The sequence below is a fragment of the Chrysemys picta genome, chromosome 14, assembly GCF_011386835.1.
Source record: "Chrysemys picta bellii isolate R12L10 chromosome 14, ASM1138683v2, whole genome shotgun sequence".
Classification (NCBI taxonomy): domain Eukaryota; kingdom Metazoa; phylum Chordata; order Testudines; family Emydidae; genus Chrysemys; species Chrysemys picta.
Genome location: NC_088804.1, coordinates 8,987,956 through 9,015,443, shown reverse-complemented (window position 1 = coordinate 9,015,443; position 27,488 = coordinate 8,987,956). Strand labels below are relative to the sequence as shown.

The window sequence follows — 27,488 nt, the reverse complement described above, 5'->3', positions numbered from 1 at the left end:
TGGGGTAGACTGACCTTCTCATAAACAAACTAGGGGAAATGCAACCTACATGGAGCTACTATAAGGTGGGTGCAAAACTGGTTGGAAACCCGTTCCCAGAGAGTAGTTATCAATGGTTCACAGTCATGCTGGAAGGGCATAACGAGTGGGGTCCTGCAGGGATCGGTTCTGGGCCCAGTTCTGTTCAGTATCTTTATCAGTGATTTAGCTAATGGCATAGAGAGTACACTGATAAAGTTTGTGGACGATACCAAACTGGGAGAGGTTGCAAGTGCTTTGGAGGATAGGATTAAAATTCAAAATGATCTGGAGAAACTGGAGAAATGGTCTGAAATAAATAGGATGAAATTCAATAAGGACAAATGCAAAGTCCTCCACTTAGGAAGGAACAATCAGTTGCACACAAATAAAATGGGAAATGACTGCCTAGGAAGGAGTACGGCAGAAAGTGATCTGGGTGGTCATAGTGGACTACAAGCTTAATATGAGTCAACAGTGTAACACTGTTGCAAAAAAACCAAACATCATTCTGGGATGTATTAGCAGAAATATTGTAAGCAAGACACGAGAAGTAATTCTTCCTTTCTACTCCGCGCTGATTAGGCCTCAATTGGAATATTGTGTCCCGTTCTGGGTGCCACATTTCAGAAAAGATGTGGACAAATTGGAGAAATTCCAGAGAAGAGCAACAAAAATGATTAAAGGTCTAGAAAACATGACCTATGAGGTAAGATTGAAAAAATTGGGTTTATTTAGTCTGGACAAGAGAAGACTAAGAGGAAACATGATAACAGTTTTCAAGTACATAAAAGGTTGTTACAAGGAGGAGGGAGAACAATTGTTCTTCTTAACCTCTGAGGATAGGACAAGAAGCAATGGGCTTAAATTGCAGCAAGGGAGGTTTAGGTTGGACATTAGGAAAAACTTCCTAACTGTCAGGGTGGTGAAGCACTGGAATTAATTGCCTAGGGAGGTGGTGGAATCGCCATCATTGGGGAATTTTAAGAGCAGGTTAGACAAACACCTGTCAGGGATGGTCTACATAATACTTAGACCTGCCATGAGGCAGGGGACTGGACTAGATCACCTCTCGAGGTCCCTTCCAGTCCTATGAGTCTATGTGCACCAACATGGAGGTGATGTGTGACACCTTTATATCGATGCACATAAAATTCATGTGGTGGGGGTGGGGCCGAGGGGGTTCGGAGTGGGGGAGGGGGCTCAGGGCTGGGACAGAGGGTTGGGGTGCAGGGGTGTGAGGGCTCTGGCTGGCGGTGTGGGCTCTGGGGTGGGACCGGGGATGAGGGTGCAGGAGGGTGCTCCGGGGCTACGGCAGGGAAAGAGGACTCCCCCCAGCTTTCTCTCCCTGCAGCAGCACCTGGGCTGGGGGGGATAGGTGCCTCTATCCCGGCTGTGGCAGCTCCAGGACTGCGGCGCTAAATAGGCGGCTGCGCGGCCGTGCAGCTTAGAGGGAACTTGGCTTGTGAGGTGTCGTTTGAAAACGAAGAACTCACTGCTCAGTGATATGGTGAAATGTGTGTAACACCACTGTGTGTAAAGTTAGGAACAGACGCTGAAATCAGGACTGAAATGTGGTTACTAGACAAGTGTGGGGAGTGAACAAGCCTGTGTCTCAAAGACAAAGGACAAGCTGATGCCTCTAGCTGGATGTCATCAAAGATGATGGCCAATCACCTGTCAAGTGGCCACTGTTTGGTGAAGAAGAGGGCCAACCCCCCCCCCAAGGTATTGCTCCCTATCTATGGGCTGGTCTACACTGGGGGGGGGGGGATCGATCCAAGATACGCAACTTCAGCTACGCGGATAGCGTAGCTGAATTTGAAGTATTTTGGATCGAATTACCGGGGGTCCACACGGCGCGGGATCGACGGCTGCGGCTCCCCCGTCGACTGTGCTACCGCTTGCTCTGGTGGAGTTCCGGAGTCGACAGTGAGCGCGTTCGGGGATCAATATATCGCATCTTAACGAGACACGATATATTGATCCCGGATAAATCGATTGCTACCCGCCGATACGGCAGGTAGTGAAGACGTACCCTAACTCTCTTTCTTTTTCACCTAAGATGATGAAGGAAGCATCCATTTGACTTTGGGAAGACATCTTGACCAGCCAGTAAGAGCAGTGAGATCCCTGGTTTGTTCTGCTAGGGGAATTCCTAATTTCCCATGTGACCCACAGGTGCAGAGAGTGGGACTTGCTGACTACCGGTCATTGTGATGAGTTTTGTAAGGGGGCTGTGTTTCAATGCTCTCACTCCTTTCCTGTGCTGCAGTGGACACACTCAGAGACTAGGATCCTCAAGTGCCCCCTGAATGAGGGGAACCAAAGTTGCTGCACTACTGTTCAGGTTCTTACACTGCGCCCATCACCGTGGTATCTGAACACACACACATAGTGACTAATATCTTTCCAAGGGGGAGCCTCTCTGCACCATCCTGCCACAAGGGGAAAGACACGTTTTTAATGAGTTATGGATGTTGATTTCGCTGGTGTGCTGTATGAGGGCATGTGGGGAGGCCAGGCTGCTGCGGGCCACCAGCTCCCTAATTCCAGACACTTGGGGCTAGACCCGTGGCTGATGTAAATCGATATAGCTCCACCGATTTCAATGGAACTACTCCGGCGTCCACCACTGAGGATCTGGCCTCTGCTCCTGTACCAAGGTTCCTACTTACCTGTTGCATATTGATAAGAAACCCCCAGGAGGAAGGTGGCCAGGAGAGCTGTCCTCAGGCTGATCATGGTGACTTTGAAATGGGTTTCCTTCTGGTGTAGAACTGTTCCTTTCTTCCCCTGGAAGCGGTGAAGCACCTCTACCTGGCATTCTGCTTTAAACTGTTGGCGGTTCCACCTGCTTGGCTGGCCCCCTAATCCCATGGGCAGCTCCTGTGGAGAAATGGCAGCCCCCCCTTGTGTGGGGGGGCAAACAGTGCAGAGATATTGGGGGGTGAAAAATGAGTGCAGAGGAGTGACTCCCATGGGGGTGGGGGTAACCTGTGGCTACACGCAGGATGGACTGTAAGGAATAAATGGTCCGGCAATGGCAGTGAAGTAGTCACAGATGGGGAATACTTATCCCTGGCTCTGTTGAAGGATTGGACTAAACCAGGGTTCTCAAACTGGGGGTCGGGACCCCTCAGGGGATCGCGAGGTTCTTACGTGGGGGGGTCACAAGCTGTCAGCCTCCACCCCAAACCCCGCTTTGCCGCCAGCATTTATAATGGTGTTAACTATATAAAAAGTGGTTTTAATTCATAAGGGGGGGTCGCACTCAGAGGCCTGCTGTGTGAAGGGGTCACCGGTACAAACGTTTGAGAACCACTGGGCTACACTCTGCGTCACCCTGTTTGAAGGTAGGTGCCAGAGATGAGAAGCTGGAGGCCAGGCAGCATTTCACTGAGCTGTAGCTTCCCTTCATCAAACACCTCTTTGGTAGGGGAGCTGGTTGCCCAGGGCACATGCATGTCGTGCCATGAGGAATTGCCCTTGATTGGGTGGTGGCCTGCCCTCTACTGGCCTCATGGGCTCTACACGAGTGCAATGAGCTGCAGCACTGCCCCCTACAGCTGGAGCTGGGAGGTCGACAGAAAGGAGCTTCCCCCTCCTCCCCCACCCACTTATAATGAGGCTTCCTGATTGTGGCTCTTTCAATGAATCAGCAAAGTGTAGCCCGACGAGCCGTTAATGCCAACCCATGAGGATTAGGAACAATCACAAGCGCTTGCAGTGTAGCAATGAAGCTTTATTATATGTGCGTCTGTTACAGCTTGTGGGTGTTCTTGCAAGGACACTTACAGTCTGAAACACAATGTCTTTGGCTGTAGTGCACAGTGTGTCCTTCTGTAAGTGCACAGAGCTCGCTCACTCTGTCAGGACTGAGCTGTCTGTCTGTCAGTGCTGAAACAAGAACAGTCCAGTGAGGTATGTGGAATGAAGACAGGAAATGTGCAGAGACAACCGGAGGCAGTTGGGTCTGGCGTGGCTCTGGAGTGGAGCATTTATCTTTGGTTCTTAGAAAGTGAGATTTGTTTCCTCTTTGCCTCCAAGACCCTGATTGCCCTCTTCACCCAAGGCTTTGAGGGGTCAGCACAGACCTCGCGGCCAGCAACCGTCTCCAACCTGCAAATGGAAAACAAGAGAGCTCATTAAAAAGGGGCACCTTTGTATTTTTATTTGCAAACATCTTCCCCTTCCCCTTCCCTTTCCTTGCATCAGTTTCCCACGCCCTTGTCTGTCTTGTCAATTTAGATTGTAATCTCTTTGGAGCAGGGACTTTACTTTATATACGTATCTACAGCACCTGGCGCATCGGGGCCCTGATCAAGACTGGGGATTTTACATGCAATTATTATACAAATTATAATTAATAAGTGCTAGACCATCCATATAGATAGCTCATCCTCTTGAGTGTCGCTAGGCTATTTGTTTCAATAATACCCTGCAGTAAGATTAACGATACTTCTCACTTCTGGAGATTACCCAGTGTTACTCTCTTTATAAAGAAAACCGCCCATATACAAGAGCTTAACGGGACCCTGTGGTCTCTGTAACCTGATGTGACAGCTGGTATCTCAGGCAGACACCTTCTCTGGCTTGCCAGTGAGATGCACTGTAACAGGGTAGGAGGACAATCAGCCCTGGAGGGAATAGTCTCTACTTACACAACAGCTGGTAAGTGACACTCGCGGGGGGTATTGTAGAAATCCACCAGTTTAGAAAGCTGAATGGCTCCAGTCACGTAATTAAAGCAACACTCCACGGGAGTAGACGATAGGGCTGTGAAAGAGAGAGTTCGTTAATCTCAAAGCCATTGCATTAGAACTGACTGGTATTGGGATTTCTCAGGGGCTCTGTTCTCCTTTTTAGTCATCTCAGAAAAACTACATTAAAACTGTGAAAAGTGTGTCTGACATTGTCTCCACAGGAGTGGGAATTCCCAAGCTAAGATGCAGTGAAGTTTAAGAATCTCTGTCCATTTTGGCTACTGTATTGGAGACCTGAATCTGAAAGGACACGTTAAAGTTGATGGCAAAGCTGCGTGTGGGAACACACCTGGGCCACCTGGTACTTCACTGGCGTCATTCTGAGACGCACTATGGTTACAATGAATTTCACAGCTACACTGGGTTTGAGCTCAGCTCTGGCCATGGTTCTCCAAAGGGGCTAATCATTTCAGGTGTCTCCAGTTTTGGGTGCACAACTTGAGATTCTTTCAAGAGGCTGCTTTTCAGAACGTGCTGAGCACCCACCATCTGAAAACTAGACCCCTGGAAAATGTCTCCCTTTGTGTACCCAGAACTTCAGGTACCCAAAATAACTTGTCACTTTGGAAAATGTGGGTCAGATTCTCCTGATTCAAAACAGCCCAGGCTTTTACCACTTAAACTAAAGGGAACTCTCCATTAACTGTTAGCTCTATAGGACACATGACACACAGTTGAATAAAACTACTTCCATCCTGTAGGGGGCAATGGTACAAATACACAGTAGCCAGTACATTAGAGTAATTAGAAACAAATTTGCTGAAATGTATTATTCTGGCTTTCCCTCCCTTTATTCTCTAGTACTTAAGGACACTTCCATGAAAACAGATTTTTGTTTCCTAAAAGCTTGCTCTCTGCTGCTACGTAACCCCCACCTGAAGTCAGAATCCTGTGTCTGTCGTGTCACAATTACTTGCCCTGGAAATGATCATAAGGTCACAAGAGGATTATGGCAATCAAATGGGGGTCTAGCGGCAAGAGGAGATGAACCCTTAAACACAGATCCTATTTACATGCAAATCTCATTAATGTAGGAGGAAGGAATAAAATCTTAATGTTATATTCAGCCCTGCCATAAGTGGGTGCAATTTCCATTGACTCCATTGAGAGCTTGACCTGCTCAGTTCCGGGCTGAATTATGACTAGTCTACTATTATTCTCTCAGGTGGTTTCTAGGACCCTCCCAAAAACCTCTGCTGCAGGCCACCAGCTCCCTCATTCCAGACACTTGGGGCTAGACCCTTGGCTGATGTAAATCGATATAGCTCGACCGATTTCAATGCAGCTACTCCTGCCTCCACCAGCTCGGGATCTGGCCTCTGCTCCTGTATCAAGGTTCCTACTTACCTGTTGCATATTGATAAGAAACCCCCAGGAGGAAGGTGGCCAGGAGAGCTGTCCTCAGGCTGATCATGGTGACTTTGAAGTGGGTTTTCTTCTGCTGTAGAACTGTTCCTTTCTTCCCCAGGAAGCAGTGAAGTTAGAGCTTGGAGGCAAAGGCAGGCAATTTATTCTGTCTTTGCTGCCTTCACAAGCCACGTGTCAGCAGAGTTCATGAGAAAAACCAACCCGGAAAGTGTGGTGAGATTCTACAAAATGTGTTTGATTTTAACTCTTGAGAAAGGAAACCCTGAGAACAGCCCTGGAAACCAGAACATATCACTTCTGCATTCTGAGTAAAACAGCCAGTGGTCTGATAGCCTGGCTTCTGACAGCTTTGGCCACCACTTGCAGGGTGACCTCCGCACACTCCCAGTCCTGGATTTCCCGCACAGAAAAGTGTATTCTGCACTGCCCAGCCCTTTTTTAGACAGATCAGCTATTTTAGCTCCATCGCCCCGTAAGGAAATAATATCGAGCAGTCTGCTACTTTAACTGGAATTACCACCCAGCCCAGTTTAACCATGCCACTGGATTAGTTTTGATTAAAGAATAAAACCAGTTTACTTAACTCCAAAGAGAGGGATTTTAAGTGAGTGCAAGTACAAGGCATTGAAGCCAGAAATGGTTACAAGAGAAATACAGATAAAAAGCTTTCTAGTGCTAAAACTTAAATTAGACTTGGTTCAAGATGAAATCTGTACCTCGTGCTACCAGCAACAGGGCTGATCACATTTCACATCCCCTTAATTGTGCAAACCTATACAATGGGTAGAAGGGTCTTCTTGACCGCAGCTGATGATCAGTTTATATCCTGGAGGATGAGGACTGATAGCAAGTATAATTTGGGTCCTCTCTTGTGTCACCGCAGACGCTAGGCTTAGCGGTTCGACAGTGTGAACCAAGTGCTTTTCAAACTCTGGACATCACCGTGATCCAAAAAACACTTTGTGGTAGGTTATCATGTCATTAGAACAGGACATAAACTGCAGCTGGGAAGGCCAGGGAAGCAAGAGACTGGGAGTGGGCTGGGAGATGATCTCTCTTATGGAAGGACCCTTGCAATGCCCAGGGGTTATCCCCGCCAGATACCGGACCAGGATTTAGGAACAGTGAAAGAACAGTCCTGAGAATACATCCCAGATTTTATGAGGAGCCCAGTGGTGGCTGGGACAATAGTTTAAGAGTTAGGCCAGGTCTGCACTACAGACCTATATTGGTATCAGTACGTTGCTCAGGGGTGTGAAAAATTCACCCTCCTATGCAACATAGTTATCCCGACCAAATCCCCAAGGTAGACACCTCTCGGGGAGGTGGATGAACTAAGCGGACGGGAGAAGCGCTGTATGTGAAGACACGCCCTTAGTGTGGGGAATAAAACGGTGGTGCTTAGCTCTGCCTAAGCTGGCCATACAAACACAAGTCCTGTGATTACAGACATTGCTGCACCACAGCCTTTCCTCTTCTCTGCCTCCGCTTCTTCCTAGTTCTTCTAGCCGTGAAGTCGTGTGAGCTAGTGGACCTTGAAGACAAAATAGAAATCAGGAGCAAATCCTGAATTAAACCAGCGAATAGCATGCAAAGGTTTGTCTTCCTGTACTGGAGCTGTGGAGAGATGAGGTGGAAGAGATTTCTTTGTTAACTTTGCAGCGAGCTTGCTCAGGAATGGAAGATTTGATATCGGGTGGTACATTGCAGCCAAATACAGTTACTTCATCATTGGCCAGAGTTGTGCATGCTTTTTGGAAGGTTTCCAAGGCAAAGAAGCCCAATTTCTGCCAGACAGGAACCCAGTTGCTCCTGGTATCCCTAACGATCCAGGAAAGACCGGGGTCTGAATTGCAGGCAGTGAGTCATGTCTCTAAAGCGTCCTGCAGATGAAGTTGTGGATGATGGTGACCTGGTTGTTGACCTCTGTAGGGGAACCTGATCCATGTGTCCTGGGAACCCTTCCCAAATGCAGGTGACCTTCCCAGAGAAGAAGGACAATAGCTTGGGCCTAGGTTCTGCTGCGGATTTCAGGCACTGATAGTTGATGTGAATAATAAGAATATAATGAGTATTCATACCAAATAGAAAGCACATATATATATATATATATATATATATATATATATATATATATATATATATATATTCATTCTGAGGAGTCCAGTGGCACCTTAAAGACTTATGTGGGCATAAGCTTTCATGGGTAAAAAAAAACATTTCTTCAAATGCATGGAGTGAAAATTACAGGTAGAGGAATAAATATACTGGCACACGAAGAAAAGGGAGTTACCTTACAAATGGAGAACAAGGCCAATGCAGTCAGGGTGGATGTGGTCCACTCCCAATAATTGATGAGGAGGTGTCAATACCAAGAGAGGGAAAATTGCTTTTGTAGTGAGCCAGGCACTCCTAGTCCCTATTCAAGCCCAAACAAATGGTGTTAAGTTAGCAAACGAATTGTAGCTCTGCAGTTTCTCTTTGAAGTCTGTTTTTGAAGTTTTTTGTTGAAGGATGGCTACTTTTAAATCTGTTATTGAATGTCCAGGGAGATTGAAGTGGTCTCCTACTGGCTTTTGTATGGCACCATTCCTGATGTCTGATTTGTGTTCATTTATTCTTTTACGTAGAGACTGTCTGGTTTGGCCAATGTACATGGCAGAGGGGCATTACTGGCACATGATGGCATATATCACATTAGTAGATGTGCAGGTGAATGAGCCCCTGATGGTGTGGCTGGGTCCTATGATGGTGTCGCTAGAGTAGATATGGGGACAGAGTAGGCAACAGGGTTTGTTACAGGAATTGGTTCCTGGGTTAGTGTTTCTGTGGTGTGGTGTGTAGTTGCTGGTGAGCATTTGCTTTAGGTTGGTGGGCTGTCTGTAAGCGAGGATTGGCCTGCCTCCCAAGGTCTGTGAGAGTGAGGGATTGTTTTCCATGATAGGTTGAGATAGTTGATGATTTGCTGGAGAGGTTTTAGCTGGGGGTGTACGTGATGGGCAGTGGTGTTCTGTTATTTTCCTTGTTGGGCCTGTCGGGTAGTAGGTGACTTCTGGGTGCCCGCCTCGCTCTGTCAGTCTGTTTCCTCACTTCCCCAGGTGGGTACTGTAGTTTTAAGAAACCTTAATACAGATCTTGTAGGTGTTTGTCTCTGTCTGAGGGATTTGAGGAAATACAGTCGTATAGGGTTACCATTCGTCTGGATTCTCCCGGACATGTCCGGCTTTTTGAGTTTAAAAATAGCGTCCGGGGGGAATTTGTAAATGTCCGGATTTCCCCGCCCCCCCATGCAGAGCGCGGAATGGCTGACAGGGTAGCCAGCCGGATCGAGCTACTCGCATGGGACTCCGGCAGCCAGAGCCCCTCCTCCGCTTCCCCCCTCCTCTCCCCTGCAGCTTCAGATCACTCCCCTCCTCTCTCTCCCCCTCTCCCCATCCCTGCGTTCGCAGATCGTCGACCATTCGCATCGGGCCTCCAGCAGTCTGGAGCTCCTCCCCCTGCTCCCCCTCCCCTGCTGCCCAGCGCGCCACTCCAGGGCGGAAACCGGGCTATGTGCTCCACGGGGGAGCTGTAAGTAGGGTTTGTGGGGAGACGTCCTAGAGCAGTGGTCACCTGCATGCTGCAGCGCCTTTAAAATGCCTCCTTCTGCCTACGAGCACAATCTCTGTTTGATTTTAGCAGCTCTTCCTCCCCCGGTGCAGCTATCGGTCAGTTGCTCGCTGGCTGGACGCCTGTGGTGTTACCTTAGATTGTGAAGCACAATAGAGTCGTGTCGCATGGGCCTCGTGCCGGCAACTGAGCTACAGAATCTTGTGGAAATATTGAATAGCGTCACGGAGAGAACGGAGCCTTTTGGGACTCAGCCCGGGATGGGTCTAGTGGCCGAGGTGCAGGTTCCCTTCGCTACCCCTGGCCTTCAAGGAACAATTCAAACTGTATTCAAGTGATTCCTTGGACCCAAGCTCACCTCCCTCAGGCCACGTCGTGACAGACCCTCCTGAGTGCTATGGAGAGGTCCATGATGTGAGAACTGACGTCTGCCCCAGACCCATGGACAGCGAGAACGTCCATCAACCCAGGACAGATCGAGGCAGGGGCTATGTTGGCTGTAGAAGGGGAGGTGTGAGATGACTTGGGGAATAAACAGGTCACCTTGGGCCAGATCCTCTGCTGGTGAAAATCTGTGTAGCTCCCTTGACGCCCGCAGAGCTACCTCAGTTTACACTAGCTCAGGATCTGGCCCATTGTCCCTCAGAAGCAGGCCCCACTCTCCCTCCCCACCACCAGCACACTCCCAAGATGCTCCTGCCGTAGCATTGTCATGCAGTTAAGCAACTTGGCAGCTCTGGATAAGCGTTGTTCTCCCTGGGTTGCACAAACACGTACAGATTCTTCATTGCGGGGGTGGGGAGGGGAAGAGGGCAGGAACTGAGAGTTGATTTGCAACCTTTAACCTCTAGAGCAGGGGTAGGCAACCTATGGTACGTGCGCCGAAGGCGGCATGCGAGCTGATTTTCAGTGGCACTCACACTGCCCGGGTCCTCGCCACCAGTCCGGGGGGCTCTGCATTTTAATTTAATTTTAAATGAAGCTTCTTAAACATTTAAAAAACCTTATTTACTTTACATACAACAATAGTTTAGTTATATAGGATAGACTTATAGAAAGAGACCTTCTAAAAACGTTAAAATGTATGACTGGCTCGTGAAACCTTAAATCAGAGTGAATAAATGAAGACTCGACACACCACTTCTGAAAGGTTGCCGACCCCTGGTCTAGAAGCTTGAGAAAGTCCCTGCACTAGCTGAGGTTTCCTTTTCATCTGAACGGACCTCTGGAGAATTCTGCGGTGCACATGCACCAGGGGGAAAAAAAGAAACATCCTGATTCTGCAAATAGGGAAGGAGGAATTCAAGGGAAACGTGTTCTGGCTTGGTGAGAGTTGCTTGACCCTTAAATGCAGTGTGGAAAGGAAGGGGCCAGGGAGAATGTGCACACAGCACCATTGTTTCATCCCCTGTCCTGATTGAAACAAAGCAGGGAACAGATACAGATCTCTAGACACTTCCTTAGGAGGATACCTGCCGGGTCAGCACAGGGTCAGAAAGAGCCCAGCCCAAAATATGCAGGGGACAGAGCCTTAACCATTCAACTCCCTTCTACCTGGGTTTTACTCCTGCTTTCCCCTTCTCTCAGGAATGACTCTGAGTTTAATTCACCGCTGCCTACGAGGCATTTAAACCCCACTGAGAGCCAGGACCTGGCTCAAGTAATAACAATACCTAGTAGATCTCACAGTGCTTTACAAAGGAGGTCAGTCACCTAATCCCAATGTATACATGGGGAAACTGAGGCACAGAACAATGAAGTGATTTGCCCAGCCTCCTGGGGAATTAAATGGTACCTACGCCTCATGCTGGCACTCTGCATTCTGAATTTCACCCTCTGACCACCTCCTTTCATCTGTCTGTCCCTCTGTCTTCTTTCTCACTGGGCACCCACCTGGGTCCCTTTAGGAAAATATCACGAGATTGGCAATCAAATCACAAGAGTTGGCAACGCTGCGGAATCACATCCTGTGCACTGCGGTTTCACAGCGTTTCCCCTGCAGCTCAGTAATCAGTCAACAGAAACCAACACACGGAAACAAGCAGTCACACTCCTGACAACAAAATACACCTATGGGAGCTTGTGAAAAACCTTTGTTCTTAAGATAATAAGGGGCTAGGGCCCGGATCCACAAGACGAGTTAGGCGTTGTGACGCTGACTGTCACAGCACCTACCTTCTAGGTGCTTAGAAGATCACTGCAATTCACAAACCGTGCGCTAGGAGGGGGTTCACAGCTGGGAATCACTAGCACAGGTGCCTCCCTGCAGGCTGGATTTAGGTGCTGATCTCCATGAGAGGGGTGGGACTTAGCACACACCCCACTGTTCATCATCTCCCATTGGCTAGCTTAGGTAGCCCTTCGATACCATTGATTGCAATGGCAGTTAGGAAGCTAAACACCTTGGAGTTTTTGGGCCAATGTCCCTTTTCCCAGTAGATGCTACAGAAGTTTATCGCCGTCTTCCTTCCATGTTGGAGTGTTCTCTAGGAACAAACACCCTGTTAACATGTGCCCTGTGACAAGGTCTACCAGGCCTTTGTGGCTTCCTACAGGAGGCCCCAGGGCCCTACTATACCCCCCCACCCCCAGGAAAGAGCAGTGAAGGTGAGTTCTCCAGGTCTGCCTAGAGAGGCCTTACGGAAGCAGCCAATCAGAGCCCAGCAGGCTCAGATAAAAGGCACGGCAGGTCAGTTCCTGGCTGGGACCAGAGGTTATACGGAAGGGAGCATCTCTCTGGCCAAAGGAGCTCAAGGGACAACCAGAGCTTGGCTCTAGCTGCATTTCTTAAGCTGGGAGAGAAAGACTCTGAGAACTTGACCCCTAAAGTCGGGGGTGGAGAAAAAGGGGCCAGCTGGGAAGAGGCCCAGGGAATTAGCAGCAATGAATTGAAGTGAGAGGTATGGGGCAGCTGCAGATAGGCTCCCTGGGTTCGAACCCAGAATAGTGGGATGTATTAGCAGGAGTGTTGTAAGCAAGACACAAGAAGTAATTCTTCTGCTCTACTCCGAGCCGATTAGGCCTCAACTGGAGTATTGCGTCCAGTTCTGGGTGCCACATTTCAGGAAAGATTTGGAGAAAGTCCAGAGAAGAGCAACAAAAATGATTAAAGGTCTAGAAAACTTGACCTATGAGGGAAGATTTAAAAAATTGGGTTTATTTAGTCTGGACAAGAGAAGACTGAGAGGGGACATGATAACATGTTCCCCCACGGCCACCGACAACGTGGTGTAAGCCCTGAGAAATGGACAAGGCTCATCTGGAAGCCTGAGAGAAGGGCTGAGTTTAAAGGCCCCAGAGGTGAAGACCCTGATGAGGGCAGATAGATAGTTCTTGGTGGACTCTGCCATTTTGACTGAGCGACCTGCCCGGAGGGTTGAGCCACTGAAGACCTGCCAACTGAGGTTGACAACCTAGAGGGGGCACCAAGAGTGGGGGAAAGACTTTGGTCCCACACAACAGCAGGAGGCACTAAAGAGATGAGCACCCCCTTTACATGCCCCTGAATAACAGCCTCAGACCGTTCAGGGTTTCCATTTGGTGCGGAGAAAACCCCACACTTTAATCTTTTACACTTCCTTGTTGCAATTTTTTTTTCTTCTTTGTACACTTGCACAGGCCTGATTAAGTCCATTCGCACTCCCATTGACTCCTGCGGGACTAATTACACTCTTCAAGTGAGGACTTACAAGCTGAAGGCCCTTGGGCCTGGATCCTCAGAGCTATTCAGGTGCCTAACTCCCATAGACTTCAATGGGAGTTCAGTGCCTAAATACCTTTGAGGATATTGGCCTTGCTGAATATTGGGTCTAAAACTTGCAGCCTTCTGGGGAAATGCCTGCCAATGTCAGCTGGAGTCATTGAGAGTCCCATCAGAGTAAGGGCTGAAAGATTTGATCCCCATATATTTTAAACAAGGGTCAACTCCCTGAGACTGCAGAGCTGGGACAGGGGACAGAGTTTGGCTGGGAGTGTATCAGTCACACTTCTATTCATCGCTATGGTTATTCCTCCTTTGTTTGCAGAAGTGAGCAAGGCGCTTTCCAGCCACACGAGAAGGGATGGTCCCTTCCCCAAGGAGCTCACAGGCTAAGGCTGGCCAGATAGACAAAGGTCAGGGAAGTAAACAACGGATGGGATTTTCTACAGCAATTAACCAGACTTGCTGAAAGGAAAAGTGGTCTTTCACAGGGCTAAGTGATTAGAACAGCATCTGTTTCTGACTCACTGTTATGTCTCGGCAGCCTGTTCTCCTTTCCTTGGTGTGAGGAAGAGAATTCCTTGGGCTGGAACCTGATCTCATTTAAACAGATATAAATCCAGAGCAGCCCTATTGAGTCCATGTAAATGAGACCAGAAATCCCTTAGCATTACTTGAGATTGCGAACATTGCTCTGAATTCTGCTCTCGCTTCTACCTGTGTAGCCCCAGTGAAGCTAATGTGGAGTTGCCTGGGTAACTGAGAGCAGAATTTGCCTTGGTGTTTGCATATAGATTGTTCATGAAACACTACAACAGACTGTCGTGCATCCGGCAGTGATGGCCAAGAAGGAGAAATTATGTTTGAAGGTGAAGTAGGTTCAACGCTCTTCGATCCGTCCCTCTCTGTATTTGCCCAATATTCCATGTGCTGCCTGCACTCGCTAGGGACCTTGTATCTCCTCGCTGTAGTTACCCCCAATATGGCCGGGCAAAGAATCGACACACACACATCAAGCTGAAGAACTCTCCCTCCAAAAAAGAGAGTTTAGATGCTCACCTGATACTTCTCCCAACCTTCCCAGAATTTCCTTCTTCCTCCCTCTGTCACTTCATAGAAACGTAGGACTGGAAGGGACCTCGAGAGGTCATCTAGTCCAGTCCCCTGCACTCATGGGAGGACTAAGTATTATGTAGACCAGGGGTCTCAAACTCAAATGACCATGAGGGCCGCATGAGGACTAGTGCACTGGCCCGGGGGCCGCTTCACTGACACCCACCCCTTGCTGCTCCCGGCCCCGCCCCCACTCCACCCCTTCCATGAGGCCCCGCCCCTGCCCCACCTCTTCCCTGCCCCCATTCCAACCCTTTCCCTGAAGTCCTCACCCCAGCTCTGCCCCCTTTCTGCACCCAGGCGGTGCAGGAGGGGTGCGGGGTGTGACGGGGGCTCAGGGCAGGGGGTTGGGGTGCAGGAGTTGTGCAGCAGGGGCTCAGGGCAGGGAATTGGGGTGTGAGGTGCAGGAGGGGTGCGGGGTGTGGCAGGGGGTCGGGGTACAGGGTGTGGCAGGGGGCTCAGGGCAGGGAGTTGGGGTGCAGGAGGGGTGTGTGGGATGTGGCAGGGGGCTCCAGACAGGGGGTTGGGGTGCAGGAGGGGTGTGTGGGATGTGGCAGGGGGCTCCAGACAGGGGGTTGGGGTGCGGGGTGTGGGCTCCGGCCTGGTGCCGCTTACCTAGAGCGACTCCAGGGTGGCAGCACTTCACTGAAGAGAGAGGCTCAGGACTAGGGCAGAAGGGCAGGGGAAGGGCAGCCTGCCCTGGCCCTAGTGAACAGGGACATTAGGACCTGCTGGAAGCCGGCAGCCTGCAGAGCGGAGCGGATTCAAGGTGTGCTGCAGGCCCCAGGCTCTGGGGCAGTGAGGAGGCAGCAAGTGGGTGCCGGGAGACACTCCGGAGGGGGAGGGGGGCGCATGGGGGTGGCAGGTGCCCCAAACATTGGGGAGCAGCGCACGGGGAGCTTAACAGGCACAGAAAATAACTTGGGAGGGTGGAGGTGAGGGGAGTTTGGCGGCGACAGGAAGTAACGGGGGGGGGGAAGGGGCGTGGGGAGCTCCACGGGCCACAAGGAAGAACTCCGTGGCGTGTTTGAGACCCCTGATGTAGACCATCCCTGACAGGTGTCTGACCAACCTGCTCTTAAAAACCTCCAATGATGGACATTCCACAGCCTCCCTAGGGAATTTATTCCAGTGCTTCACCACCCTGACAGATAGGAAGTTTTTCCTAATGTTCAACCTAAACTGTCTTTGCTGCAATTTAATTTAGTAAAAAGCCTCGCTCATGGTTTTTGAACTCATGGGGTTGACAACCCCTGTTTTAAATAAGGGTCAATAAGATCTTTCCGAAAATACATGACAACACTTTGAGAGCCACAAACTACAGCAGCAGCAGCTGGGGACCCAGGTGGGTGCCCAGTGAGAAAGAAGACAGAGGGACAGACAAACAAAAGGAAGTGGACAGAGGGTGAAATTCAGAATGCAGAATGCCAGCATGAGGCCTAGGTACCATTTAATTCCCCAGGAGGTTGGGCAAATCACGTCATCCCTCCGTTCCTCAGTTTCCCCGTGTATACATTGGGATTAGGTGACTGACCTCCTTTGTAAAGCACTGTGAGATCTACTAGGTATTATTATTACTTGAGCCAGGTCCTGGCTCTCAGTGGGGTTTAAACGCCTCGTAGGCAGGGGTGAATTAAACTCAGAGTCATTCCTGAGAGAAGGGGAAATCAGGAGTAAAACCCAGGTAGAAGGGAGTTGAATGGTTAAGGCTCTGTCCCCTGCATATTTTGGGCTGGGCTCTTTCTGACCCTGTGCTGACCCAGCAGGTATCCTCCTAAGGAAGTGTCTAGAGATCTGTATCTGTTCCCTGCTTTGTTTCAATCAGGACAGGGGATGAAACAATGGTGCTGTGTGCACATTCTCCCTGGCCCCTTCCTTTCCACACTGCATTTTAGGGTCAAGCAACTCTCACCAAGCCAGAACACGTTTCCCTTGAATTCCTCCTTCCCTATTTGCAGAATCAGGATGTTTTTTTCCCCCCCCCTGGTGCATGTGCACCGCAGAATTCTCCAGAGGTCCGTTCAGATGAAAAGGAAACCTCAGCTAGTGCAGGGACTTTCTCAAGCTTCTAGAGGTTTAAGTTTGCAAATAAACTCTCAGCTCCTTCCTGCCCCCGCAATGAAGAATCTGTATGTGCTTGTGCAACCCAGGGAGAACAACGCTTATCCAGAGCTGCCAAGTTGCTTAACTGCATGGCAATGCTACGGCAGGAGCATCTGGGGAGTGTGCTGGTGGTGGGGAGGGAGAGTGGGGCCTGCTTCCGAGGGACAATGGGCCAGATCCTCAGCTAGTGTAAACTGAGGTAGCTCTGTGGGCGTCAAGGGAGCTACACAGATTTACACCAGCAGAGGATCTGGCCCAAGGTGACCTGTTTATTCCCCAAGTCATCTCACACCTCCCCTTCTACAGCCAAAATAGCCCCTGCCTCGATCTGTCCTGGGTTGATGGACGTTCTCGCTGTCCATGAGTCTGGGGCAGACGTCAGTTCTCACATCATGGACCTCTCCATAGCACTCAGGCGGGTCTGTCACGACGTGGCCTGAGGGAGGTGAGCTTGGGTCCAAGGAATCACTTGAATACAGTTTGAATTGTTCCTTGAAGGCCAGGGGTAGCGAAGGGAACCTGCACCTCGGCCACTAGACCCATCCCGGGCTGAGTCCCAAAAGGCTCCGTTCTCTCCGTGACGCTATTCAATATTTCCACAAGATTCTGTAGCTCAGTTGCCGGCACGAGGCCGATGCGACACGACTCTATTGTGCTTCACAATCTAAGGTAACACCACAGGCGTCCAGCCAGCGCAGCCACTGACCGATAGCCGCACCGGGGGGAGGAAGAGCTGCTAAAATCAAACAGAGATTGTGCTTGTAGGCAGAAGGAGGCATTTTAAAGGCGCTGCAGCATGCAGGTGACCACTGCTCTAGGACGTGTCCCCACCAAGCCTACAATCAGCTCACCGTCGAGGAGTTCCACTGCACCCCTCACCGAGGCGGAGTGCTTAGAGGGTCCAGTTCTATAACAAAGTGTCGCACCATCTCTGGGTGGCTAGGGGAGTGCATCCCATCCTGGCAAGAAGACCTGGCCTTCATCCCTTCCTCACGTCCTGTAGAATTGAGGGCCAAGTGTAGGGTCTCTGGTCCAGAGCTTCCAAGTTTTTTGGATTCCTAACAATACCGAGGATCTGGGTTTCTGTCCTATTTCCAAAGCTCTGATTGGCTTGGGCCCAAGACCCCTGCAGGAACTCCTGATGCTGAGACCCTGATCACCCCCACAACTCCTCTCCTGAGGCTCAGTGGAGCTGCCCACAATAAGAGTGGTGGTCGGGTGTGCAGGAGACAGAGCTTTCTCAGGGGCTGGCTTGCAACTGTGGACCTCTCTCCTGTTGGAACGAAGACCCACCACAAACCTCCCCGCATCGCAGTGCAAATGCAAAGCGCACATCGGCAGCCTGGCCTTCCTGCATACCCTCACACAGCACACCAGCGAAATCATCATCCATAACTCATTAAAAACATGTCTTTCCCCTTGTGGCAGGATGGTGCAGAGAGGCTCCCCCTTGGAAAGATATTAGTCACTATGTGTGTGTGTTCAGATACCACGGTGATGGGCGCAGTGTAAGAACCTGAACAGTAGTGCAGCAACTTTGGTTCCCCTCATTCAGGGGGCACTTGAGGATCCTAGTCTCTGAGTGTGTCCACTGCAGCACAGGAAAGGAGTGAGAACCCCTCGGCCCCACCCCCACCACATGAATTTTGTTATGTGCACCGATATAAAGGTGATGTGTCACACGTCACCTCCATGTTGGTGCACATAGAATCATAGAACTGGAAGGGACCTCGAGAGGTCATCTAGTCCAGTCCCCTGCACTCATGGCAGGTCTAAGTATTATCTAGACCATCCCTGACAGGTGTTTGTCCAACCTGCTCTTAAAAATCCCCAGTGATGGAGATTCCACAGCCTCCCTAGGCAATTTATTCCAGTGTTTAACCACCCTGACAGTTAGGACGTTTTTCCTAATGTCCAACCTAAACCGCCCTTGCTGCAATTAAAGCCCATTGCTTCTTGTTTTATCCTCACAGGTTAAGAAGAACAATTGTTCTCCCTCCTCCTTGTAACAACCTTTTATGTACTTGAAAACTGTTATCATGTCCCCTCTCAGTCTTCTCTTGTCCAGACTAAACAAACCCAATTTTTTCAATCTTCCCTCATAGGTCATGTTTTCTAGACCTTCAATCATTTTTGTCGCTCTTCTCTGGACTTTCTCCAATTTGTCCACATCTTTCCTGAAATGTGGCGCCCACAACAGGACAAAATTCTCCAGTTGAGGCCTAATCGGCGCGGAGTAGAGCAGAATTACTTCTCGTGTCTTGCTTACAATACTCCTGCTAATACATCCCTGAATGATGTTTGCTTTTTTTGCAACAGCGTTACACTTTTGACTCATATTTAGCTTGTGATCCACTATGACCCCCAGATCCCTTTCCGCAGTATTCCTTCCTAGGCAGTAATTTTCCATTTTGTATGTGTGCAACTGATTGCACTCATAACAAAATTCATTCCGCACATGGGTGGGAAAAATGAGAGGGAACACTGCTCACAAGGCATATTGTTACAATGATATGTAGGGTGTGAATGCAGAGGTGCATTTGGTCACACCTGGGATGCAGTATTTCCTACAGGAGAGAGCTCTGAACATCACCGCTGAGTTGGCAAGGCATTCACAGAACTGTGCATAGTCCATCACAGAATAATGTAGTTAGTGTATGGAAGGATGGATTGGAAATCTCCCTGACAACCTGCACCAGGTTTAGCCGGTCACTGACTGTAGCAGCAATTGCAGGTTGGGCAGTTGATATCCATCTTGAGCGCAAGTCCTAGACTAGACAGTCCGTAGAACAGCCTGGAATACACAGGCTCTTTCTCCTATGTTGACATGGTCTTAGATGCAACCTCCATCCTCATATCCAGCTCCTGTCTTATCTCCTGATAAATTTCACAGGCCACCTGCGATCGAACCCACACAGCCGGTCACACCCTGGCCCTTTGTCTTTGGACTAGATGTGCACATCACCACCCAGTCCCAGTCTTGGACAAGCCATTATCTCATTCAGGCAGTGCTCAGAGCTCTCTGCATCTCCAGGTAATACAAAGGTCAGAATCCTGGCTTAAACCTACCAAATTCCAAACCATGCCCAAGGACAGCTGTAACCACCGACAGGACAAGGAGCTGTGAATGATTGTCATCAGACACTGGCCGTTATCTTTGACACACGGGTCTTGAATTAGCTTTTTGCTCCTCATTGCCTGCACAGACCTTCCTGGTTTCCAGTGAAGAGCGGGGGATGGAAAACTGAGCATCGGTGTTAAACAGATAGGTCTGAAACAGTCAGACAGATACATAAATGATTTCTCCAAGCTTATGCGGAGGCTACATTGCAGGCTAAGAGATCACTCATCTCCACCTTGGTAGGCCCTACCAAAACATGCCTTAAAGAGCTGCTCAAGATGGTGAACTTATTGTGTAGAATATAATTAAAGTAGGTGAACGAGTTTGACTTGAAAATATTAATTTAGGAATCAAATCGTCCTTTTTCATTTTATTTGATCTGATCAATAGGGGTAGCAGTCTGATTCTTCCTGGGAGCAATGGTTGTGCTTATCCTGAGGGGTAGCCGTGTTTGTCTGTACCCACAAAATCAACGAGAAATCTGGTGGCACCTTAAAGACTGACAGGAACAGTATCCCTGATGAGGCCATGGCACACCTGGTGGGTGAGCTTTGTGTCTTTGTCCTCACCCACAACCCTTTCAGATTTGGGGACAACTTATACCTTCAAGTCAGCAGCACTGCTATGGGTACCCACATGGCCCCACAGTATGCCAACATTTTCATGGCTGACTTGGAACAACACTTCCTCAGCTCTCGTCGCCTGGTGCCCCTCCTCTACTTGCACTACATTGATGACATCTTCACCATATGGACCCATGGGAAGGAGGACCTTGAAGAATTCCACCTGGATTTCAACAATTTCCACCCCACCATCAACCTCAGCCTGGACCAGTCCACACAAGAGATCCACTTCCTGGACACTACAGTGCAAATAAGTGATGGTCACATAACCACCACCCTACACCAGAAACTGACTGACCACTATTCTTACCTACATGCCTCCAGCTCCCATCCAGGACACATCACATGATCCATTGTCTACAGCCAAGCCCTAAGATACAACTGTATTTGCTCAAATCCCTCAGACAGAGACAAACACCTACAAGATCTGTATTAAGGTTTCTTAAAACTACAGTACCCACCTGGGGAAGTGAGGAAACAGATTGACAGAGCGAGGCGGGTACCCAGAAGTCACCTACTACCCGACAGGCCCAACAAGGAAAATAACAGAACACCACCGCCCATCACGTACAGCCCCCAGCTAAAACCTCTCCAGCAAATCATCAACTATCTCAACCTATCCTGGAAAACGATCCCTCACTCTCACAGATCTTGGGAGGCAGGCCAATCCTCGCTTACAGACAGCCCCCCAACCTAAAGCAAATGCTCACCAGCAACTACACACCACACCACAGAAACACTAACCCAGGAACCAATCCCTGTAACAAACCCTGTTGCCTACTCTGTCCCCATATCTACTCTAGCGACACCATCATAGGACCCAGCCACACCATCAGGGGCTCATTCACCTGCACATCTACTAATGTGATATATGCCATCATGTGCCAGCAATGCCCCTCTGCCATGTACATTGGCCAGACCGGACAGTCTCTACGTAAAAGAATAAATGGACACAAATCAGACATCAGGAATGGTAGCATACAAAGGCCAGTAGGAGACCACTTCAGTCACCCTGGACATTCAATAACAGATTTAAAAGTAGCCATCCTTCAACAATCAAAAACAGACTTCAAAGAGAAACTGCAGAGCTACAATTCATTTGCTAACTTAACACCATTCGTTTGGGCTTGAATAGGGACTAGGAGTGGCTGGCTAACTACAAAAGCAATTTTCTTTCTCTTGATTTTGACACCTCCTCATCAGTTATTAGGAGTGGACCACATCCACCCTGACTGCACTGGCCTTGTCATTACCGGTTCTCCACTTGTAAGGTATCTCCCTTCTCTCTGTGTGCCAGTATATTTATGCCTGTACTTGTAATTTTTACTCCATGCATCTGAAGGAGTGTTTTTTTTACCCATGAAATCTTATGCCCACATAAATCTTTGAGGTGACATCAGACTCCTTGAAATGAATATATATATATATGTGCTTTCTATTTTGTATGAATACTCATTACATTCTTATTATTCACATCAACTGTGAGTGCCTGCAATCTGCAGCAGAACCTAGGCCCAAGCTATTGTCCTTCTTCTCTGGGAAGGTCACCTGCATTTGGGAAGAGTTCCCAGGACACATGGATCAGGTTCCTCTACAGAGGTCAACAACCAGGTCACCATCATCCACAACTTCATCTGCAGGACGCTTTAGAGACATGACTCACTGCCTGCAATTCAGACCCCGGTCTTTCCTGGATCGTTAGGGATGCCAGGAGCAACTGGGTTCCTGTCTGGAGAAATTGGGCTTCTTTGCCTTGGAAACCTTCCAAAAAGCATGCACAACTCTGGCCAATGATGAAGTAACTGTATTTGGCTGCAATGTACCACCCGATATCAAATCTTCCATTCCTGAGCAAGCTCGCTGCAAAGTTAACAAAGAAACCTCTTCCACCTCATCTCTCCACAGCTCCAGTACAGGAAGACAAACCTTTGCATGCTATTCGCTGGTTTAATTCAGGATTTGCTCCTGATTTCTATTTTGTCTTCAAGGTCCACTGGCTCACACGACTTCACGGCTAGAAGAACTAGGAAGAAGCGGAGGCAGAGGAGAGGAAAGGCTGTGGTGCAGCAATGTCTGTAATCACAGGACTTGTGTTTGTATGGCCGGCTTAGGCAGAGCTAAGCACCACCGTTTTATTCCCCACACTAAGGGCTTGTCTTCACGTACAGCGCCTCTCCCGTCCGCTTAGTTCATCCACCTCCCCGAGAGGTGTCTACCCTGGGGATTTGGTTGGGACAACTATGTTGCTCAGGAGAGTAAATTTTTCACACCCCTGGGTGAGGTACTGATACCGATATAGGTCTGTAGTGCAGACCTGTCCTAACTCTTCAACTCTTGTCCCAGCCACCACTGGGTTCCTCATAAAATCTGGGATGTATTCTCAGGACTGTTCTTTCACTGTTCCTAAATCCTGGTCCGGTATCTGGCGGGGATAACCCCTGGGCATTGCAAGGGTCCTTCCATAAGAGAGATCATCTCCCAGCCCACTCCCAGCCTCTTGCTTCCCTGGCCTTCCCCGCTGCAGTTTATGTCCTGTTCTAATGACCTGATGACCTACCACAAAGTGTTTTTTGGATCACGGTGATGTCCAGAGTTTGAAAAGCACTTGGTTCACACTGTCGAACCGCTAAGCCTAGCGTCTGCGGTGACACAAGAGAGGACCCAAATTATACTTGCTATCAGTCCTCATCCTCCAGGATATAAACTGATCATCAGCTGAGGTCAGGAAGACCCTTCTACCCATTGTATAGGTTTTCACAATTAAGGGGATGTGAAATGTGATCAGCCCTGTTGCTGGTAGCACAAGGTACAGATTTCATCTTGAACCAAGTCTAATTTAAGTTTTAGCACTAGAAAGCTTTTTATCTGTATTTCTCTTGTAACCATTTCTGGCTTCAATGCCTTGTACTTGCACTCACTTAAAATCCCTCTCTTTGGAGTTAAATAGACTGGTTTTATTCTTTAATCAAAACCAATCCAGCAATATGGTTAAACTAGGCTGGGTGGTAATTCCAGTTAAAGTAGCAGACTGCTCGATATTATTTCCTTACGGGTAGATGAAGCTAAAATAGCTGATCTGTCCAAAAAAGGGCTGGGCAGTGCAGAATACACTTTTCTGTGCGGGAAATCCAGGACTGGGAGTGTGCGAAGGTCACCCTGCAAGTGGTGGCCAAAGCTGTCAGAAGCCAGGCTATCAGACCACTGGCTGTTTTACTCAGAATGCAGAAGTGATGGGTTCTGGTTTCCAGGGGTCTCAGGGTTTCCTTCCTCAAGAGTTAAAATCAAACACATTTTGTAGAATCTCGCCACACTTTCCGGGTTGGTTTTTCTCTGAACTCTGCTGACACGTGGCTTGTGAAGGCAGCAAAGACAGAATAAATTGCCTGACTTTGCCTCCAAGTTCTAACTTCACTGCTTCCTGGGGAAGAAAGGAACAGTTCTACAGCAGAAGGAAACCCACTTCAAAGTCACCATGATCAGCCTAAGGACAGCTCTCCTGGCCACCTTCCTCCTGGGGGCTTCTTATCATTATGCAACAGGTAAGTAGCAACCTTGATACAGGAGCAGAGGCCAGATCCTCGGCTAGTGTAGTCAGGAGTAGTTCCATTGAAATCGGTGGAGCTATATCGATTTACATCAGCCAAGGGTCTAGCCCCAAGTGTCTGGAATGAGGGAGCTGGTGGCCTGCAGCAGAGGTTTTTGGGAGGGTCCTAGAAACCACCTGAGAGAATAATAGTAGACTAGTCATAATTCAGCCCTGAACTGAGCAGGTCAAGCTCTCAGTGGTGTCAATGGAAATTGCACCCACTTATGGCAGGGGCTGAATATAACATTAAGATTTTATTCCTTCCTCCTTCATTAATGAGATTTGCATGTAAATAGGATCTGTGTTTAAGGGTTCATCTCCTCTTGCCGCTAGACCCCCATTTGATTGCCATAATCCTCTTGTGACCTTATGATCATTTCCAGGGCAAGTAATTGTGACACGACAGACACAGGATTCTGACTTCAGGTGGGGATTACGTAGCAGCAGAGAGCAAGCTTTTAGGAAACAAAAATCTGTTTTCATGGAAGTGTCCTTAAGTACTAGAGAATAAAGAGAGGGAAAGCCAGAATAATACATTTCAGCAAATTTGTTTCTAATTACTCTAATGTACTGGCTACTGTGTATTTGTACCATTGCCCCCTACAGGATGGAATTAGTATTATTCAACTGTGTGTCATGTGTCCTATACTGCTAACAGTTAATGGAGAGTTCCCTTTAGTGTAAGTGGTAAAAGGCTGGGCTGTTTTGAGTCAGGAGAATCTGACCCACATTTTCCAAAGTGACAAGTCAGTTTGGGTACCTGAAGTTCTGGGTACACAAAGGGCGACATTTTCCAGGGGTCTAGTTTTCAGATGGTGGGTGTTCAGCACGTTCTGAAAAGCAGCCTCTTGAAGGCATCTCAAGTTGTGCACCCAAAACTGGAGACACCTGAAATGATTAGCCCCTTTGGAGAACCATGGCCAGAGCTGAGCTCAAACCCAGTGTAGCTGTGAAATTCATTGTAGCCATAGTGCGTCTCAGAATGACGCCAGTGAAGTACCAGGTGGCCCAGGTGTGTTCCCACACGCAGCTTTGCCATCAACTTTAACGTGTCCTTTCAGATTCAGGTCTCCAATACAGTAGCCAAAATGGACAGAGATTCTTAAACTTAACTGCATCTTAGCTTGGGAATTCCCACTCCCGTGGAGACAATGTCAGACACACACAGTTTTAATGTAGTTTTTCTGAGGTGACTAAAAGGGAGAACAGAGCCCCTGAGAAATCCCAATACCAGTCAGTTCTAATGCAATGGCTTTGGGATTAACGAACTCTCTCTTTCACAGCCATATCGTCTACTCCCGTGGAGTGTTGCTTTAATTACATGACTGGAGCCATTCAGCTTTCTAAACTGGTGGATTTCTACAATACCCCCCGCGAGTGTCACTTACCAGCTGTTGTGTAAGTAGAGACAATTCCCTCCAGGGCTGATTGTCCTCCTACCCTGTTACAGTGCATCTCACTGGCAAGCCAGAGAAGGTGTCAGCCTGAGATACCAGCTGTCACAGCAGGTTACAGAGACCACAGGGTCCCGTTAAGCTCTTGTATATGGGCGGTTTTCTTTATAAAGAGAGTAACACTGGGTAATCTCCAGAAGTGAGAAGTATCGTTAATCTTACTGCAGGGTATTATTGAAACCAATAGCCTAGCGACACTCAAGAGGATGAGCTATCTATATGGATGGTCTAGCACTTATTAATTATAATTTGTATAATAATTGCATGTAAAGCCCCAGTCTTGATCAGGGCCCCGATGCGCCAGGTGCTGTAGATACGTATATAAAGTAAAGTCCCTGCTCCAAAGAGATTACAATCTAAATTGACAAGACAGACAAGGGCGTGGGAAACTGATGCAAGGAAAGGGAAGGGGAAGATGTTTGCAAATAAAAATACAAAGGTGCCCCTTTTTAATGAGCTCTCTTGTTTTCCATTTGCAGGTTGGAGACCGTTGCTGACCGCAAGGTCTGTGCTGACCCCTCAAAGCCTTGGGTGAAGAGGGCAATCAGGGTCTTGGAGGCAAAGAGGAAACAAACCTCACTTTCTGAGAACCACAGATAAACACTCCACCCCAGAGCCACGCCAGACCCAACTGCCTCCGGTTGTCTCTGCACATTTCCTGTCTTCATTCCACATACCTCACTGGACTGTTCTTGTTTCAGCACTGACAGACAGACAGCTCAGTCCTGACAGTGAGCGAGCTCTGTGCACTTACAGAAGGACACACTGTGCACTACAGCCAAAGACATTGTGTTTCAGACTGTAAGTGTCCTTGCAAGAACACCCACAAGCTGTAACAGACGCACATATAATAAAGCTTCATTGCTACACTGCAAGCGTTTGTGATTGTTCCTAATCCTCATGGGTTGGCATTAACGGCTCGTCGGGCTACACTTTGCAGATTCATTGAAAGAGCCACAATCAGGAAGCCTCATTGTAAGTCGGGGCGGGGGGGGGGGGGGGGGGGGGGGAAGCTCCTTTCTGTCGACCTCCCAGCTGCAGCTGTAGGGGGCAGTGCTGCAGCTCATTGCACTCGTGTAGAGCCCATGAGGCCAGTAGAGGGCAGGCCACCACCCAATCAAAGGCAATTCCTCATGGCACGACATGCATGTGCCCTGGGCAACCGGCTCCCCTACCAAAGACGTGTTTGATGAAGGGAAGGTACAGCTCAGTGAAATGCTGCCCGGCCTCCAGCTTCTCATCTCTGGCACCTACCTTCAAACAGGGTGACGCAGAGTGTAGCCCAGTGGTTCTCAAACGTTTGTACCGGTGACCCCTTCACACAGCAAGCCTCTGAGTGCGACCCCCCCTTATGAATTAAAAACACTTTTTATATTGTTAACACCATTATAAATGCTGGTGGCAAAGCGGGGTTTGGGGTGGAGGCTGACAGCTCGTGACCCCCCCACCCCCCCATGTAATAACCTCGCGATCCCCTGAGGGGTCCTGACCCCCAGTTTGAGAACCCCAGTTTAGCCCAATCCTTCAACAGAGCCAGGGATCAGTATTCCCCATCTGTGACTACTTCACTGCCATTGCCGGACCATTTATTCCTTACGGTCCATCCTGCGTGTAGCCACAGGTTACCCCCACGCCCATGGGAGTCACTCCTCTGCACTCATTATGCACCCCCCAATATCTCTGCACTGTTTGCCCCCCCACACAAAAGGGGGCTGCCATTTCTCCACAGGAGCTGCCCATGGGATTAGGGGGCCGGCCAAGCAGGTGGAACCCCCAATAGTTTAAAGCAGAATGCCAGGTAGAGGTGCACCCCCACAGCTGTCAGGTAGCAGAACTGGCTTCCCTGTATAATCCATGGGCCTGGGGTGGAGACATAAACTCCTCTTAGTGTATTTCTGTGGTGCGTGCGAAAAGTTCATATCAACCCTACTGGCTGCTCATGTAATTCAGTTAGAAGACGACCGGTAGCAGGTAACACCCCCCCACCCCGCCGCCCCCGCCTCACACACACTCTGGGAAGGGAGATT

At 49.0% G+C, this 27,488-nt stretch overlaps 2 protein-coding genes across 2 annotated transcripts; one reads left to right on the top strand and one right to left on the bottom strand.

Annotated features, from left to right (window-relative positions):
• Nucleotides 1–3,742: 3,742 nt before the first annotated feature.
• Nucleotides 3,743–6,424, bottom strand: LOC135975679 (C-C motif chemokine 17-like). The gene is made up of 3 exons (XM_065567627.1): nucleotides 6,132–6,424; nucleotides 4,683–4,797; nucleotides 3,743–4,140 (listed from the first exon to the last, which is right to left on the bottom strand). The coding sequence occupies exons 1-3, from the start codon at nucleotides 6,196–6,198 to the stop codon at nucleotides 4,020–4,022; spliced, it is 303 nt and encodes a 100-aa protein (XP_065423699.1). The 5' UTR covers nucleotides 6,199–6,424; the 3' UTR covers nucleotides 3,743–4,019.
• A 17,341-nt stretch (nucleotides 6,425–23,765) lies between these two features.
• LOC135975678 (C-C motif chemokine 17-like) lies at nucleotides 23,766–26,336 on the top strand. Its single transcript, XM_065567626.1, has 3 exons — nucleotides 23,766–23,960; nucleotides 25,291–25,405; nucleotides 25,941–26,336. Exons 1-3 carry the CDS (start codon nucleotides 23,894–23,896, stop codon nucleotides 26,059–26,061), a joined length of 303 nt encoding a protein of 100 aa, XP_065423698.1. The 5' UTR covers nucleotides 23,766–23,893; the 3' UTR covers nucleotides 26,062–26,336.
• Nucleotides 26,337–27,488: the final 1,152 nt, after the last annotated feature.

Excerpts from the sequence above, each read along its gene's own strand:
- LOC135975679 (XM_065567627.1), bottom strand. The coding sequence starts at position 6,198 with ATGATCAGCCTGAGGACAGCTCTCCTGGCCACCTTCCTCCTGGGGGTT. Across the intron at positions 4,798-6,131 it reads TTCTTATCAATATGCAACAG|CCCTATCGTCTACTCCCGTG; the intron begins GTAAGTAGGAAC and ends TCTCTTTCACAG. Across the intron at positions 4,141-4,682 it reads TGTCACTTACCAGCTGTTGT|GTTGGAGACGGTTGCTGGCC; the intron begins GTAAGTAGAGAC and ends TTCCATTTGCAG.
- LOC135975678 (XM_065567626.1), top strand. The coding sequence starts at position 23,894 with ATGATCAGCCTAAGGACAGCTCTCCTGGCCACCTTCCTCCTGGGGGCT. Across the intron at positions 23,961-25,290 it reads TTCTTATCATTATGCAACAG|CCATATCGTCTACTCCCGTG; the intron begins GTAAGTAGCAAC and ends TCTCTTTCACAG. Across the intron at positions 25,406-25,940 it reads TGTCACTTACCAGCTGTTGT|GTTGGAGACCGTTGCTGACC; the intron begins GTAAGTAGAGAC and ends TTCCATTTGCAG.